This window comes from Aricia agestis, chromosome 17 (assembly GCF_905147365.1).
Source record: "Aricia agestis chromosome 17, ilAriAges1.1, whole genome shotgun sequence".
In the NCBI taxonomy this organism is placed as follows: domain Eukaryota; kingdom Metazoa; phylum Arthropoda; class Insecta; order Lepidoptera; family Lycaenidae; genus Aricia; species Aricia agestis.
Genome location: NC_056422.1, coordinates 7,341,709 through 7,360,431, shown reverse-complemented (window position 1 = coordinate 7,360,431; position 18,723 = coordinate 7,341,709). Strand labels below are relative to the sequence as shown.

Genomic DNA, 18,723 nt, shown 5'->3' with positions numbered 1-18,723 from the left:
TTTAATAGTAAACTAAAATATTGTATATTATAGAAAATAGTTTCGGCGTCTATCTCATTACACACTTAGTTATTTGACGACAGCCTGAAAGCTTTAAACATTGTTGGACGTTGAGATCGGCCAACAGCTCGGATAGAACTTTGAGTCCTGTAAAGAAAAAAAGACAATAATTAATATGGCAGCGAATAACGAAAAGTACACAGCTGCCTACCCTTCAGGTAATGTAAACTACTTATCTAATATTGTGATACACTTACGATGATAACTCGTCTTCGTCAGCTTCAGTAATGGCGGACATGGTGGAAGGTCGTATTGTTAGCATTTGCCTCGGCCTAAAACTATATTTTAAAGTATGAAAAAAATATTACAAACTTTTAACTCCGCTACGAGCATTACATAGGTACCTACTAACCGCCGTACTCAGAGACGAACAATTTTGACCTTGAAAAATGTACATAGGTACATAGGTGCTTCTGAAATTTTCACAGATTGTGTATATCTGTTGCCGCTATAACAACAAATACTAAAAATAAAATAAAGTGTATTATTTAAGAGGGGCTCCCATACAAGAAACGTGATTTTTTTTATATTTTTTGCTCGTAATCAACAATAGTAACAGTTAGGCACTTGAAATTTTCATGAAATCTTTAATTATATTTGTAATTTAATAATTAATAATAAAATTAAAATAAAGTTATTGTTTAAGGGGGGCTCCCATACAAAAACACAATTTTTTGTCTACTTTTTCTAAGATAAAAAAAGATATAAACGATAATTTTTTTTAAATCTCTATTAACAATATTATTAACTATTGTATATAGAATTTTAAAAAATATATTACTTAGACATTATTTTTTTTTTTTAATATATTTTTCATCGGTCGAAAGTACCCAAATTTGAGGTTTTTCGAACCCTTAAAAATTCATATCTTTAAAAATATTAATTTTATCGTAAAAAGTCATAGGACCTTTTTTATTGGTATTTCAATAAAGAATATAAAAAACAATGTTCGGTTGAAAAATAACAATTTCTTGCAATTGTTTAAACAATGTTTGCTTAAACAATATGGCACCGGGTTGCGCCCTGGCAACATGCATTTATATCATTAGGAGGGCAATTTGAAGGGTATCGCATAAAAAAATGGAGGTGGAATAGTTTTCGGTACTCATGCGCCGACTCGTGCTAGTCTATCTCTAAGTGCGGCTGTAAGGGCCTGTTTCACCACTTAGTCATAAGTTCCAGATAGGGTATCCACACCGTATTTTTTTTATGAAATAAGGGGGCAAACGAGCAAACGGGTCACCTGATGGAAAGAAACTTCCATCGCCCATGGACACTCGCAGCATCAGAAGAGCTGCAGTTGCGTTGCCGGCCTTTTAAGAGGGAATAGGGTAATAGGGAGGGTAGGGAAGGGAATAGGGGAGGGTAGGGAAGGGAAAAGGGTATTGGGCCTTCGGTAAACTCAATCACTCGGCGAAACACAGCGCAAGCCGCTGTGTGTTCACGCCGGTATTCTGTGAGCCAATGGTATTTCTCCGGTCGAGCCGGCCCATTCATGCCCAAGCATGGCTCTCCCACGTCAAATGTATCCGTTAGATAAGTAGATAATTGTGGATAGCCTATTCGGAACTTATCAGTAAGTGGTGAAACAGGCCCTCACTAATACATCTTTATCACATACGACTACTTACGGCCGTTCCCAATATTTGATCTATCTTTGGTTTTGCCCTACTAGAGATAGCAATAGCTCACAATTGACATAAAATATATGTCTCTAATGTCTAATGTGAGCTATTCCTATCTCTAGTAGGGCCTAACCAGAGATAGATCAAATATTGGGAACCGCCGTTAATGATATTTATAACCTTCTTTGTCGTATATCATTCCAAGGCTGTATGTCTGTGTCGCCAAACACCATGAACACCAGGCCGCTGAGCAGCAGCACTAGGCCGTGAATACACCAGATGCTCTTCCATACTCGTATCTCGTTCTATAAAGGAGTGAGCGCACTGAGACGGGCCGTGCCGGGGCTCAGCGTGCTAGGGCTCATCGCAAAAATCCGCTTCCATACAATTTGTATGGAAGCGGAAATCCGCTGCGCCCCGACACAGTGTGCGATACGCGCATCCGCTTCCATACAAATTGTATGGAGGCGGATTTTTGCGATGAGCCCCGGCACGGCCCGTCTCAGTGTGCTCACTCCTTAATGGGACGGACATTTTTGAGGCAAACTTATTATAACTAGAGGTCGCCCAATGGTCGAAATTCGACCTTAGTTTCAACGACATTAGGACTACTACGTTTAATTTGTACAAAAATATTGACTTTATCATATTTTTTCAACTGTCGTCTCTGGGACTCAGACTGGCCGTGTAAGCATTGTCTAATACTTAGCATCTAAGATTCAATAAAAAAACTACTTATAACCCATTTTCAATTTGTCAACTTGTTGTCAACAGACTTCAACCATAAATAAAAGAGTATAATTCGTATGTATAGGTTTGTCACTCAAAAATCTGTCATCTTCTTGAGTATGCGTATTGTAGTGTGTGTAATGTTTTATTTGTTGAAAAAATGTGTGATAAAAGCATAATTTCAAAATAATATTAGCTCGATGCACTCCTTCATTATAAAAACTATAACTGTGCAAAATTTCATTCGCCTACGTTTCCGCATTTTTCGTCAAAAGGGATACAAAGTTTTTCGCTTGCGTATTACTATATATAGATAGATAACTTACCTAAGGGCCGTTCCACACGACGTATTCTTTGCGCACTGACGACGCGCGTTTCTGATGCGCTCGTCTTCTGCGTGTTTTCATCGCGTTTTGGCAGGTATAAAGTTTAAAACGTGTCGGCTTCCTTCCGTTTGCTGAGCGTTCAACTTGCGTTTGTATCGATACAAACGAGCGCAAAAACGTCGTGTGAAAGGGCCCTTACCTTATAAGCCCAAGTTGTAACAAAAATCTATAATGCCGAAATAATGTCTGAGCATAATATTATTAAGCATCGAATAGGATATTTACACTTGTATGCTTAATCCTTATAAAAATCTAGATTAATTGTTAAAGTATGAATGCACTATGTACTTATCTACCTAGACAGGTACCTACATACTTACAATATGAGCCTACTATTATTATCAAGTTTTATAAACGCGTCATGTTGCATGATATTTCTGTCATAGAATACGAGAACTCTTGCAGTGAAGCGTAACTAAAGTATTATCACTTAGTTCTGTTACACCTTGTATGGTAGGTAAAGGTAGGTAAAGGTTCAGTCAAGTACAGGGCCCCCGTAAGGGCTACTGGCGCCTGTGTGCAAAAAAAAAGGATTTTAGCGCCCCTTTAGGCAAATTTTTGGGTCCTTGGTTTTGGCGCCCCTAAAGAAGCCGATTTGGCGCCCCTAGAGGATGGCGCCCGTGTGCATTGCACACATTGCACATATGGTAGCGGGGGCTCTGGTCAAGTAGGTACACTTACTTTGTACACCAACTTCACAGCTTCCCCGACACATATCGGTATTATAATGCCGGGCACATTGCTTATTATTTTGATCACAGTTATTATAGAATTGAAGTAATTCGGTGATAGCTCCTGAAAAGTGAAAAAAGTACTTAATCAGTTGTGGATATCTTACTTAGAAGAAACGAAGAAAAGTATACGGTATTATTATGATTAAAATTGTATTTCGTATACCTACTTGCGGCAATCTGGCTTATCGCTTTCTCTATAAAATAAGTACATAAAAACCGAGAAAAATATCATTATATTTACTAAAGGTTCATTTTAATCCTGATTGGGGCAAGTTAAACCCTAAAGTTTCTGAAGGTAGAGTTCCTATACAGGGTGTAACAAAAATAAGTGATAATACTTTAGGGTGTGTACGTGTTCCTTGTAGAGAGTTCACTGTGAAAGTAGCAACTCTGAAAGACGAAACATTTTTTTCACTTTTGTATGGGCAAGGGCCCGAGCGTCACGAGTTTCCCCATACAAACGTGAAAAAAAAATTTGGTCTTTCAGCGCTGCTACTTTCACAGTAAACTCTCTACAAGGAACATGTACACACCCTAAAGTATTATCACTTATTTTTGTTACACCCTGTATAGTTACTTCCAAATACTCTACTACTAACTACTACTTTTAACAGTATATTACTGTTAAAAGTTACTGTTTATTATACTGAGTATAATACACAAAATGACGCCCCCAATCATACCTAAAAAACTATCATAATATGTCCATTCCCAGGACTTAAAGTATCTCCATACGAAATTTCAGCAAAATCGGTTCAGCGGCTTGCGCGTGAAGAGGTGCACGTGATACAGACAGACAGACACACTTTAGCATTAAGAGGATACACCAGGGGCGAGAGAAATTGAAAATAGGTATTTGAAAATGTATTGCTGTGTCACCAATCTCAAGTCTCCCACCGCAGAGCGCGATAAAGACAACACGACAAAAGTTCTAATAAAAGAACAGAAAATCTTTTTATTAATAAAATTATGAAAAAAAAAACATAGGGACATGCTAATAGTGGCCATAGATATTCAGGAAAAAAATCATAACTCTACCGGCATTATCCAGGGAGGAAACAGGGGAGAGCGTTTGTATGGAAAAACGGCGGTGTGGAATCCTCTTAATAATATTAGTATGGATGAATCAAATAAATGCCAAGTGTAAAAAAAGTAACTAACATAACAGATATTGAAAGGCAGATCCATGCCTGCCGCTGTTAGCGCTATGGCGGTGGTCAGCACGTAGGGACTGACGGTGAGGGGCAGACTCCAAGTCAACAGGGTTATACCACCTGGTATCACGTGGGCTGAAAAATACTACAATTAGGGCCTGTTTCACTGACTGACCTGATTATTAGTGAGGAATAGGCTATCCACCAATTAACTTGACAGATCAAATATGGAGAATCTGTCAAAAAAGTTGTGAATAGCCTATTCGGAACTTTATCAGAAAGTGAAACAGGCCCTTAGAATTTAGAATCCATTACAATATAAAAGTGTAGCGCCATAAATACTAAGGCGCTAGGCTGATACTACAGGATACAGTGCCAAGCCTGTAGAAGCGTGACCAAGTAGAGTTTTGAAATAGACACAATAGACGTCCTGTCACATAATACAATTAATTTTCAAATATTGAATAGCCAAGTAACACCACGTTGCTAATAGTAATCATAAACCTAGCATGGCATGGGGGGGGGGGATCCCCTAACGTAAAAAAGCGGCCAAGTGCGAGTTGGACTCGCCTATGAAGGATTCTGCAGGATAGGATATTTAATATAATTAACAGGGTAGGGTTATAAGCGTGCGTACTATGCCTACGCGCCTCGCGAATAATAAAATATGTTCGTGAAGCACGTCTCACTCCGCAGTCCGCGCTCAGGGTATCGGTCAAGTTTATATGGCCATGAAATTGCTGTACTTGTGCTATTATAATATATTTTATTACGTGGTCAATGATGAGTTGTCCATTGGTCCGTGAAGTATGAATTTGGCCGCCCCCTGAATTTACCGCCCGGGGCACAGACCCCGGCTTGCCCCCCCCCTAGATCCGGGGCTGCTTCGAAGTAGCCAGCAAATCGATTGTCTCAGTTCTTCTCTATAATCTTATACTTATACCCAAATATTGTGAAGTTGCACTGGGAACCATAGTGGTGAATGACGATTGAGTACTTCCCACTTTCATTAGCAAATTTAAATAAATATAAAAACTTAACTCACATACTGATATTAAATACTTGATGATATGCCTCGTCTCGTGCATGCCATATTTATTCTTGTACCAATGGTAGGTCTGTATAGCTGAAGTACCCAGAACCAATCGGATTAGAAACGGCAGAGCAGTCAATGCAGACGCCTTGAAATACAAAGAATACGTTAAGGGTCAATTTAGACCGCAACGTGACGAGGCGAGGCGCGACGCGACGCGACCTAAATTTGTGTGGATTTGACAGATGTCGTCAGCGTGAGACGTCTTGCGAATCTGTCATATCCATACTAATTTAGAAATGCATCTACGCGTCGCGTTGCGGTCTGAATTGACCCTAACACTTTAGAAAAAAAATCCACAGACGAACATATTATTACCTCCTCCTTCTTGGAAGTCGGTTAAAAACAGTATAACGGGACATACTTATGCGTACATAAATCTGGTTACTTTAAAATGGCACAATGAACTCTTTCAATTTATCAGATTTTACCCCTCTTATCCTGCCTGAGTCAATCGACCTGCTTTTAAACAGGCTTTTTGCCTTTTTTTCTCTTCGATAATTTTGAGTTTATTTGAATGTTTTATCGTGGTCGATCCAAAGGGGGTAGTTGGTATTTGGCGCCCCTGTCTAGTTGTAGAGTTGTAGACGTTAGCCCGGACTGGAATACTGTCTCGTTCTGTTAAAAACACCAAGCTTTTTCGAGGCTAGCTTGGCTTCACCCTCTAGATGACACCGGAACTGGACTTCGCTCGATATGTTTACACCAAGTATTTCAATGCTGGGGGAGATTGTTAAAGAGGTACCTTGAAAACAAGGAGATATATGACTATTGGTGACTTTTCAGTGGTGAACGCGTAAACTTGTATCTTGGCGGGGTTGAATTGGAATAAGTAACGTCGATCCTCTTCACAGACTTTCTCCTGTGAATTCTCTATTTCAGACACAAGTTCGTTTCGACTCTCAATGACATTTAGAAAAATAAGGGGGGGAGCTGGTATATAGGGAATCCACTGTTCTATCATTTGTATAGCAATAAATGCCGTTGGTCTGTAACATGTCATTGATCTGCTAAGAAAATTGTGACCCATTTGCATGAATTCTCGGGGAGCCTATATTATGGAAGCTTTGATAGCAGCGCTTTTTGCCAAACCCGATCAAAGGCCTTTGTAATGTCCAAATTAACAACCAATGTCTCTCCCTTCGACTCAATCACCTGAGCCCAACGATGAGTTAAGTACGCCAAGAGATCACCAGCTGAGCGACCCTTTCGGAACCCGTACTGTTTGTCGCTTAGTAATCCCAAGCCGCCCAAGTAGCGCAAGAGCTGGCTATTGATAATGGATTCCATAATCTGCGAGAAGACGGAGGTTATAACGATTGGTCTGTAGTTGGAAGGATATGAGCGGTCACCTATTTTGGGGTTCGGGTACACCAAAGCTGTCTTGCAAGAAGCCGGGACAATGCCAGAAGTGTAGGAGAAACGAAAAAGACGTGTTAAGACCGGAGCCAACTCTGGAGCACACTTTTTCAACACAATAGAAGCCAGCCCACTCTGCTTTCTACGAGGACGGGTTGGGGTCCTTAGAGAGGAGGTAGGTAGAGTGCGGTGTGCTCTTCTCTCGGGCACGGTGCTCGTCTGTTACTGCGACCACACCTATGTCTTATTCCGAGAGAAGACCTTCGAGGAGGCTGCGCGGCTGGCTGAGGTGGGAGCATCCCGCATTGTCAGCCGCATAGAGTGGCTTGGGCTTCGGGTACGTCTAAGCAAGCCCGAAACCCTACTCTTCCGAGGACCCGGGAGGAGGGGTCCCCCACCCGGAGCACGACTCCTTATCGGAGAGATGGAGGTCAGGATGAGTCCGACGCTTAAATGTCTTGGACTCATCCTGGACGGGAGGTGGACCTTCGGCCCACATTTCCAACAGTTGGGACCGAAGGTCGTGTGGGTGGCGTCAGCGCTGGGCCGGCCTCTACCTAATATAGGAGGGCCCAGCAAAGCCTGCAAGCGGCTTTACTCCGAAGTCTGTCGGAGTATAGCCCTGTACGGTGCCCCAATTTGGGCAGATTCCCTCACCGCTCGTAAGAATATATGAGAGGCCCAGGTGCGAAGAGCGCAGTGGGTCTTTGCGGTGAGCGTCCTTGGCGGCAGCCACTGCCCTGGTGGAAAACCCGGCGTGGGAGCTTGTTGCGACGGTCTCTGCCGAGTTGCACCTCCTCGTTTCAGTAAGGTCACGGGGCGAAGACCTACATTGGGAGGAGCTCCAGCGGGTCCGAAAGCTGGGATAGCAGTGGCTGTTGAGGAGGTGGGGTGAGGGCCTGGCGCAGGCCCAGTACGGCTAACGTACTGCTCAGGCTCTGCATCCAGTTCTTGCGGCGCCGCAAGAGAAAACCCCTCACCTTCCGCCTTGCACAGGTATTCACTGGACACGGATGTTTCGGTGCGTACTTGTGTAATGTCGCCAGGAGGGAGCCAACGCCAGCCTGCCATGAGTGCGGTGCTGCGAAGGACACGGCCCAGTACACCTTCGAGGTGTGCGTTTGTTGGACCGTGCAGCACCATGATTTTTGGCGGTGCTTGGGCGGGACCTCTCGCTCTCGAGCATGGTTCGCTGCATGCTCGAGAGAGGCGGTCCCTTTCCGCGAAACCGTCCTTGCGTGCGAGAGGATGATCCATCCTCCGTTATGCTCCGCTGGCGTAGGATGGCATATTGGGAGTACGGAGGCGTCGTTACGCGAACCTCCAAACTTCTGTCTAATCCGGGGCTCCGGTTTAGGATGGGAACCTGACCGGCTTAGCTAGTACCGGCGCCGAGGAGAATGCTTCAGTTTGCCAAAGCGTTCCCTTATTTTGGAGGAAGTCGGTGGTGGAGGGAGTCCTGTGTTAGACATACCCAGGACATCCCCCCGTATACGGCTGAAGACAAACCGCAGGTGGCTTTAGTGGGTAATAGTTCCACATACCCCCGGGGTGATTCAGCTTAACTGAGGCACACCCTCAACCCGGGGCACCCATGATGGGTTGCCCTGCCCATAAAAAAAGACCCACTCTGCTTTCACTACAATTGATTAAGCTTCATTTATGACACGAATAAACGTGCATTAGTGTTAAGAATACAGCAACAAAATCGTTTTCTCAAATCGACGCTCACGCATCGACTAAAACGCGTTAAGAACGGCGTATGATGAGCGCCGGCGAAGGTATCATAGAGGGGCGGGAGGGAAATGAAATGTCGTTACTCATCTCTGTACACATAACTCAACTATATTCATTGGTTGTAAGTATAGGTTTAACATTAAAATTATGTGTTTAAAATGTAATAACATTTTTTTTTTATACAACAATCAATTAAAAAGTGATTTTGGCCAAAATTCAATTTCCGCTTCCGCTTTCAGCCGTCGATATATACAGTATGTATTTGAGTACTGTATAATAAACAATTTTTACTTGGACTAGAGGCCACTAAAATGTATTTGATACGTGGTTTCTAAGGCTCTCTACGTCACTAAAAGTTAATGCTTACTACAAATATGTTTCTTTTGTAGCCAATTTTAACTCTTTACTAATAAGTAATGCTAACCTTACCTATCTGTTTATTCTTGTCTCTACAAAATACAAAGCTAAATGATAAATCAGCTAATACGTCGTAACGCAAAAACCAGACTTTGCGGTCCATAATCATTTTATTATATAATTATGATGGTTACTAGCATTGTTTATTAAATGTCTCGTTTATTATAATATTATCTCTGTGATATATGAAAAATTGGATTCTGTGGGCTCAAAATTCAGGTCTCAATTAGTCAGGTGCCTAATTTTTCCAAAAAAAGGTACGAAATTATGCATATTGACTGTCGAATACTTATAATCTACCACAACTCTACTTACTTCGTATATACTATATCGCAGTACTATGCTATAGTAGAGCGGTCCGTGTAGACACAGCGATACAAGGATCCAGCTGTACCCAAAACTGAGAATACATACTGCCCAGAATGACACTGACTTCAGTATTAGCTTCCAAGGCGCTTGTGAATTGGTAAGCTTGAAACAGACACGAAGAGTTACCGATTAGCTTTGTCCACACTGTGCCTTTTTCTGTTCGTCAAGGGCATGCGTTATAACGCAGTCAACAGCGAACGTGAGGCATGCCCGCAACGTATGCCCTCTGACCGCATCCAAAAAACAAAAATGACAATGTTGGCGTTGCGTTCGTTGACGCATTCAATTATTGAATGCGCCAAAACGAAAGTTGAATGAAAGAAGATGACGAAAATTGAAGACGAAAGCGCATAGTGTGGACATAGCTAATATAGTTAAGGAAATGCATAAATAATAAATATGCTTTCAATAATTGTATTTGAGAGCTATTCCTCTCGCAGGACCATTAAGATTTTAAGGATTTCTTTAAAATTAAACAGACTTAATTACTTGTTTCCTGAACAGAGTTACTCCACAATCTACATTTAAATATGACTTATGAAAGGCCAGCTTTTTCATGCAGCTTACCTGCCTTATGGAGGCGGTTATGAAAATAATAATAATAATAATATTATTAATAACTGTATTTTAAAAAGAAAAAACCGACTTCAAAATTGTACGTAATTGAGAATTAAAACCTCTGAACCGAAATCTCCAAAACTACTGTACCGATTTTGGTGAAACTTGCAATATTCCCTAAGTTGAACAATACCTAGTACAACAAGAAAATAATAACTGAAATCGGAATGGTAGTTCCAGAGATATGCGAACACAAACATAAAACTTAAAAACATACATACATACATACACTTTTGATATTTGGCACATTTGTTCAGACGCTGACATAGACTAACATAATATACGAAAATTGGGCAGTTCTGGAAATATTACATACATACGCGTCGAATTGATAACCTTTTTTTGAAGTCGGTTAAAAAAAGAAGCCTTGATTACACCTATTATGGAGTAGAGTAATCAGACTAGGGCCTGAAGTCTAGGTGAAGCACTTGGTAGGTATATCTTGTATGCATTCCCTCAGCCGAGCACTCGGTAGGTATAATTATAATTGGCCTTGGTCTGGACCCACGGCTGAACTGATTTATTAATCTTTTTTTTTTGTTTTTCTTTTTGAGTCCCCTCGTGACCACGGCCGTTGCAACACGGCCGAAACGTCGAGAAAAAGTATGTACTCGTAGTAGCATTACTACTTAAATAAGTCGCGTTAAGTCCCGATTAAAAAGTTTGATTTATTAATCGTCATTAGTACTGTCATTCGGCAAAGTGTTGTAAAACTGAGGTAAAAAATACCATAACGCGACAAAAAGTTATGCTCACTACATGCGACCACTACACCACTATGTTAATTATACGACGATAACGGGACTCTTTTGCGACACTGATTCGTATAAAATGGGCCTTTTCTCGGTCTTATCGACGTATCAACGACGTTACGACGACATGTTACGGAACTAAAAGGTAAAATTGGCACGTCATGACGACTTCAAAGAAGTTTGTTGGGTTTTCATTTAACTTTAAATATAATTCAAGAATGACTAAAGATATACCTTTATAGCAAAAACATTACTGATTGTATTACTCAAATAGATTCGTTCATCGTCAGATATGAAGGAGTGTTTGTTGGGAGAGTCGGTGACCACCAGCAACCAGATTATAGACCAGGTAACTTGGGCTGCCCCACTCAGGTAGAAGCCCACACACCACGTTGAGTAATACTGGACTGCGGCGCACAGTAAGAAGGTGCAGCATGTTCCTAAGGTGTACCCTGAAAACGATGAGGAATGACGTCGAGAGAAAAGTGGCCCTACTTCTGGCTGTTCAGAGGTTGAGGATATTTTGACATCGAATGTTTGACTTTATTGTAGTACTTATAGATGGCGGAGGCGTATTTTTTGTTATCATGTCGTACTATATTTAATTAATAATAATTTCATATCTTGCGATTTTAAATCTTAAACACATACATGTACGACGTACGTCGTACGTACAGTAATAATAATATTCACATGATTTTGTAGACACATTAGCACCTACTTGCTACTTAGCAATTACCTAATAACAACTAGTTTTTTTTTAATATATAAAGCACCTGTACGTATAACGTGAATTAGTCTATTGTGTAAGCAAATTGTTGAAGTCATCCATCATAACGTAAACTTCAATCTGATAATTAAAATTGGGGATTCCCCGATATTGCTACGCCGCGCCGAATGCTACGAAGAACTGCCAACCTCGCTCAAAATCGTGCGCAAATAAGTTTTTGCTAGTCTAACTACACTTAAAATCGCATGGGATTCAATTAAAGAATAATATTTATCAAGCTAACATTTTATAGGTGCTATATTCTAATGATTCTTTCAAATCAAATCAAATCAAAATATTTTTTATTCAGAGTAATTTTTTTACAAAAATATTTCTGAACGTCGATACTAAGGTGCCTACCACCGGTTCGGGAACTAACCCGGCGAGAAGAACCGGCACTTTTTAAAAGAAACACGAACTCTTTAAAAGACTATTCATGAAAACTATGCTTCATGTCATAATTCAAGTAAAATTTAAATCATTTTGCGGTTTTTCAACTTCACCTACAACTATAATGGGAAACAATGGTATAATTTGAATGATGGATTAACTTAAACGTATTATGTGATTCGATCATTCTACAGCCTCATCAGATGTCCATGTTTTTAATTACATCTAGTCCTAATATGTGTCAAGTGTAACTTGCAGAATCATCATAGTAACTACTAATATATGCCTTACTTTTGATTTCAAGGCATATGCGGGCTTGTTATTTCATGGTTGTTATAAGGAAAAAAAACGCACTAATCATTCTTTGTTATCTAAAGTTTACAGCTCGATTATTTAATATTTTGTATTAAATAATCGAGCTGTAACCTGTGTTTATGTATTTAAGAGTCCGTATACGAAATTTTGCCGATTTCGCTTATTTTACAGACGTGATTTAACAGTTAAAATACAGTATTTCTATAAGTTTTAATGCACAACATGTAAGATCATTTCAATTATAATCTAATGTTGCAGCTAGATTTTTTATTTTTTTTAAGTATCTTTAAATAATCCAACTCAAACCCGCGACAGTTTTGTGATTTTTGCTGTAAAAGGTTTAGAATATCACCTTTTTATGGATTGTATATTGACGTCTTAACGGTATGAAAAAAATACAATGTACTGTTGAGAAAATCGTCTATACAATGTTGGAATTACTTCTTACCACTTTCATATAAAAAACCCTTTAAAAACCAGAAAACCTATAACTGCCCGCTAACTTGGCGATCGTCCTTTTTCACCCGGCATATGAAAGACGGGCGTGAGTTTGAAGAGAGCAGTAGAAAAGATAGTACGGGCTCTTAATAGGTGCCTCTGTAGTTACTTTAAATACATGGTAATTGGTAGCACCAGTTAATCCTTATAATAAGATATACATGGATATACTGTACGACTGTATATTATAGGATAGGATGATTGCGATCCTAGTTAGTATATATTTATTTATAGTTATTTTCATCCCGCGGACTTCTTTTTCCTAAAAAATATCGGTACACTCGAAACAAAAGAGATTCAACTACATTAACCTAACCTGACCAAGAAAAGCTAAAAAATATGGTCTATGTGCGTTTCTCTAGCTAGGTAGAGTAGGGGGTCCTAATTAACTCTACTTTAATCGATTCGTGGCCACTGCCGCGCTCAGCGCGTCATTTAAAAAGATTCAGTGAGGCCGATGACGCGCCAGGCGCCAAGGATTGTTAAAAATCACGTTAAAACTAATTTATTATACTGTAATTACAATTCCTTAGTCTAAATGTGCATAAAACACAACCAGTGGCCAATGCCGCACGTGGGGCGTCATCGTTTAGCAGGGCCGATGACGCTTATGGCGCATTATCGAACAAACTGCTTGGCCTGTGGTAAGAATTCGTGAAAATGAAGGTGGCAACGAATCGGTTAACTACCTTGTAGAGTAATCATAAAGATTTTGCTATTACTGAGTAGTACCTAGACATACTCAAAACTCAATACTTACCACAGTAAGCCCACATGAAATGATGTCTTTCAGTAGGAGGGACCCAGTGCCTTAGAACTTGAACCATACTTGGTTGCATTGCGCCCTAAAACATAAGAAGGTTTTTTTTCCTGCAAAATTTATTTTTGATTTTGTTTCTTCTCATGTTATGTAACAAATCTTTCGATGGCCTTTTGTGTCATATTTTATTTAAGGTTCACCAGCAGGCTTAGTATGAATTGTGCACAAGTTAGAAATGCGAACTAATGGTTGACAGATTTAGGAATAGAGAAGTTCTTTGTCCATATTCTATTCTGTCGCTTTGTCTTTCGTTTCGTAGAAAGAAATCCTATACAAATACAAAGACACTTATCCTAAATCATTGAGGTCTTGCTTGGCTCTCTTTCTCTCTCTCTGCTTGGCCTCCAAAGTTTATACCTTCCTCGCTAACTAAGCAAAGTTAACCAAAAACGTATGAATGAGTAAAATGTCAATTCACAAACCGCGCAAAATCCAATAATAACGCGAAACAGGAACAACACCCAGTAGCTGTAGTAGGCTGATGCTGGAGTGAGGCAGTTCAGGAGACCAGACACGAAACCACTAACTCCCACTACGCGCGTCGGCCCGTACCTAAAATTAGCACCAATGAAGCCTATTCAATATTTAAGGTTATATAGGTTGGTACTGTATTCTATAAGTGTCTACAATAAATCCGTTTGTATGTCTGTTTATGCATCTGATTGGTCGCAAAACCTTTTTTTTATGAAGTAAGGGGGCGAACGAGCAACCAGGTCACCTGATGGACAGCAACTTCCGTCGCCCATAGACACTCGCAGCATCAGAAGGGCTGCAGGTGCATTGCCGGCCTTTTAAGAGGGAATAGGGTAATAGGGGAGGGTAGGGAAGGGAATAGGGGAGGATAGGGAACCGATTTTGTGGGTATGGAGATACTTTGAGTCCCGGGAAAGGACAGAGGATACTTTTTATCCCGGAAAATTGTACGGTTCCCGCGCGATAGACTAATTTTGGTATAACGGAGCTTTCGGGCGACATCTAGTTTTAAATATTAATTACAGGACAAGTTATTTGACTAGCATGAAATAAAGATTAATTAGGAAAGGTTCTAAATATAATTATTATTATCTTCGTGATTTTTCTACCAACTAAAACAAGACGTATAATCGCCAAAATGACGAAAACGGAAAAAATCTGATCTTAGAAACTCGATTTTTTGCAAATGTTGTCAACGGCTGTTTTAGCATATTATTCAATGTTTTACATTTCCTTATTATGATTGGTGTAACAAGTTTGGGGCCTAAATCTCATTATCAAAAGTTCACAATTGCCAGTCGTTAATCCAACGTCGTTTATTAAAGTTTAATCCAAGCATGTTTTGGTACTTACTTGATAATTAATTATAAACTTAAATATGTTTTGCATATTTAATGATGACTCAGTCGTGTTCGTTTGGATGTTTTTTTTTCTTACAGCCGTAACAGACTTTCAAAAAGGAGGCAGTTATCTAATTAGTAATTACTAACCTGTCCCCATAGTTATGGAAAATAGGAAAGCAAGTACAGTATCCCAAATGGTAGGCTGCCAGTAACAAACTTATTTTGCTCTCACTCCAGTACATTATGTCTATGACAGACTGTAACAAGAAAACTTGCTGGAAAGATTTCTATACATTTTTTTTATGAAATAAGAGGGCAAACGAGCAAACGGGTCACCTGATGGAAAGCAATTTCCGTCGCCCATGGACACTCGCAGGTGCGTTGCCGGCCTTTTAAGAGGGAATAGGGTATAATAGGGAAGGGTAGGGATGGGAAGGGAAGGGAATAGGGGAGGATAGGGAAGTGAATTGGGCCTCCAGTAAACTCACTCACTCGGCGAAACACAGCGCAAGCGCTGTTTCACGCCGGTTTTCTGTGAGAACATGGTATTTCTCCGGTCGAGCCGGCCCATTCGTGCCGAAGCATGGCTCTCCCACGTATATATTATATAGGCATATGGATTATGGTTGGCAATTTGGCACCGGTGGGCGGGTGGAAATCCTAGAATGGCTCGGGACACCGCTGAATTATTGGCAACAAATCCACAACTGTTCAGGGACCAATTTTTCAATGAGCAAATTGGCTAATAGATAAAAGGTACCCCATAATTTGCACTATTTGACCTTTTTAAATAGTAACTATGTTTTAAATAGTAATAGCTTAGCGCTAAGATTACAATTTCGAAAAATTGTTTCTATTCTATTCGTAATATATAAGTAGATAGGAATTAGGTTCAGTGACTTCACTCGTCTAGACCTAAAGACCTAGCTGGCGCAATGGGCCTTACTTACCCCTGTTTTCTTTCTTATTCGTAAGCTTTCTGCCCGATGCCCCTTTCTCACACTCTCACTCCTATTTCGTTTGTGCTTCCACGGCCCATCGACCATGTCAACAATATGCACTGCTATGTTGTACCTAGTGACGTATATGAGGAAGTAACCGAAAAATATCATTATTCCCACCTAAAACATTACGACATACTTTATTATTGTTGTATTATCAAAAATAAAGCCCATTATTACTCACAATGGCGCGAATTCTTATTTTCATCGTAATTTAGGAAGAAAAAAATATTTAATATTCATAGACGTGTAAATATCATGGCCGCATTGAAATCGTAGTAGACAATTATTGTACTTATCATTTGTTTTAATGATAATTAGATTCTAAATTTTAAAAAAAGAAATGAAAAACTAAATATTATGATTAAGTGCCAATTTCACTAATTCTGGTAAGTTTATAATTATTTATCCATTAATCAATTTTATAGATCATGTTAACCCTCTCGTATTTTGTATATTTCTTTGTGAATGAGAAGGCACGTTTTTATTTTCAGAGGCGAGATGAAATAGGGCCTAGGCCCTAGGCTCAATAGAGTGCACTTACTTATACATATTTTATTTAAGCCAAAACTTAACGTAAGCGACGTTATATTGCTAAAATGCGATTTAAGAAGAAAACATCTAGTACTTATTTTAATATTTTTATTTTTACGTTATAATATAAACAATAAATACTTAAAAATTAAATGACAGATTTCACCAACCGCTTCCTAACTTTTGGTGTCCCGTAGAGGCCAAGATCGGCTTAAATTAAAATAAAATTTAACCAACGACTTAGTGTCACCAAAGCATTGGTGAAAAACTTTTTTTTCAGAGATAGGTACACGACTTTTAAAGGCTCCTAGGAGACGCTTATGCATTAGGGGGTGGTTGGTGAAAACGGGCATTAGTCAACTAAATGATTCATTCAAAAGATAAAACAAATGCATTCCGGCCAAAAATTTATTTTGCCTATGTTCTAGCCTATCTTTCATTTCGTAGACCGATAAAAAAATCTCAAAGTCCCGATCTCCTAACAAAGCTGTAAAATATAAACAAAAGTTGGCAGAATTTGGTCACCATAGAATTTAATTTATGTATAAAACTTGAGTTGTCTCATTATTAAATTTTGAACTTTGCAAGGAGACTGGACCAAAATTTACCTGTGAACAATGGCTATCAAAAGCAAAATAAAAATGTTGTTGTGTTTACAATAACTTAAGTACCTAAGTATATCTATTATCTTTCAGCGTCAAATAATATGGTAAGTAATTGGAGATATCCTGCATCTCTATTCGTTTACATTTCTTTTAAAATCCTAATATTCGATCTTTTTCTACAAAAAAAAAGTTGTAAAGACATACAAATCACTACAGTCACAATAATATTTCGTATAAATAACTAAAAATAAAAACGATTTTTGTAAAATATCGAATAGGTACATAATTATTATCATGCAATAGTAGGTAGGTAAGTAATTGAAAACCTAAATATCCAATAAAATTTTTGAATTGCTTTGCTACAACCAAATTCTTATTAAATATTGTATCGATTGGTAAAATATTTTTAAAAGTCAATACAAATAAGTCGACGTTGTAAATCTTACTTAATTTCAACGTCGACTTATTTTGTATTATAACATTATTATATTATTTTAATTCTTAAGCATGTGTCACAATATTGATACATCATACAACACACACAGCTATTCCTGTTAATTGTTAAAATACAGGTTTTTTAAAATTAATAATGTCAATCTATGATATTTACTAAAAATCTAAACGCAAAATTGTAAACATTAGACATTAAATAAAATTATTGCACAATAACGTAACTAATATTTACAGGTACAGATTAAATATTTCATAGAGTATAAATTATTTCTATTAGAATATATTTTTTAAATTCGATTATTTTACGCTAAACACGATCAAATTACAATGGACGGAATAAACTAAAAGTAACAATAGTAAAATTTCAAATATAACAAATCGTAGTCAATATCCATATCTGTTTAGTTCCCTAGTATTCTCCTCATCTTTGGGTATTATAAAATCTGATTCAAAAATGCCAGTAACATCCTTTACATTTTCAGTCCATTTCAAGTGCTTGTAGTGGTAATATTTTCTACAGGTTTGTCATTCTTGTTAACTCCATTCGTCACTTCAGTCATATCTTTACCTTTGCCGTTTTTCTCTTCGTCGTCAGTTTCTACGAAGTTCCAGGACTGAGTCTGTCCTGTGCCGAACATCATGAAGAACACCGCTGACACGATGTACACAGAAGCACCAATGTAAAACACTGGCCGCCATTGGGTGAATGTGTCCTGCAAAAAATATTGTATTTTAATCTATATTTTAATAAATAGTACCATCGAAGAAATTGATTGGATTATGTCAATTCAATGCAAATTCAATGTAATGTGTGATAATGTCAGCTGGTTTTGACATAACGCGACCAAATTACGTAGGTCCGCCATCTGCCGATGAATCAACTTTTCTGACATTTTGCCCCACCACTACAACTCCAATGACCTAAGATTGACAATGGTAACCAACAACTACAAACTCTTTTATAATAATAATAATAAAATCAGTCCCTT

General features: G+C 38.9%; 1 protein-coding gene across 1 annotated transcript in view; it reads right to left on the bottom strand.

Annotated features, from left to right (window-relative positions):
- The window catches only part of LOC121735668, a 38,751-nt gene continuing 20,028 nt past the window's right edge, over nt 1–18,723 (bottom strand). The window contains exons 7-20 of the mRNA XM_042126569.1: nt 18,224–18,447; nt 16,327–16,351; nt 16,092–16,262; nt 15,289–15,398; nt 14,248–14,377; nt 13,766–13,850; nt 11,268–11,485; nt 9,610–9,765; nt 5,734–5,869; nt 4,696–4,823; nt 3,482–3,595; nt 1,866–1,990; nt 258–338; nt 1–147 (exon numbers count right to left, since the gene is read on the bottom strand). Of these exons, the coding sequence (XP_041982503.1) occupies nt 66–147; nt 258–338; nt 1,866–1,990; nt 3,482–3,595; nt 4,696–4,823; nt 5,734–5,869; nt 9,610–9,765; nt 11,268–11,485; nt 13,766–13,850; nt 14,248–14,377; nt 15,289–15,398; nt 16,092–16,262; nt 16,327–16,351; nt 18,224–18,447 (1,785 nt within the window). The 3' untranslated portion in view covers nt 1–65. The remainder of the gene's footprint in view (nt 148–257; nt 339–1,865; nt 1,991–3,481; nt 3,596–4,695; nt 4,824–5,733; nt 5,870–9,609; nt 9,766–11,267; nt 11,486–13,765; nt 13,851–14,247; nt 14,378–15,288; nt 15,399–16,091; nt 16,263–16,326; nt 16,352–18,223; nt 18,448–18,723) is intronic.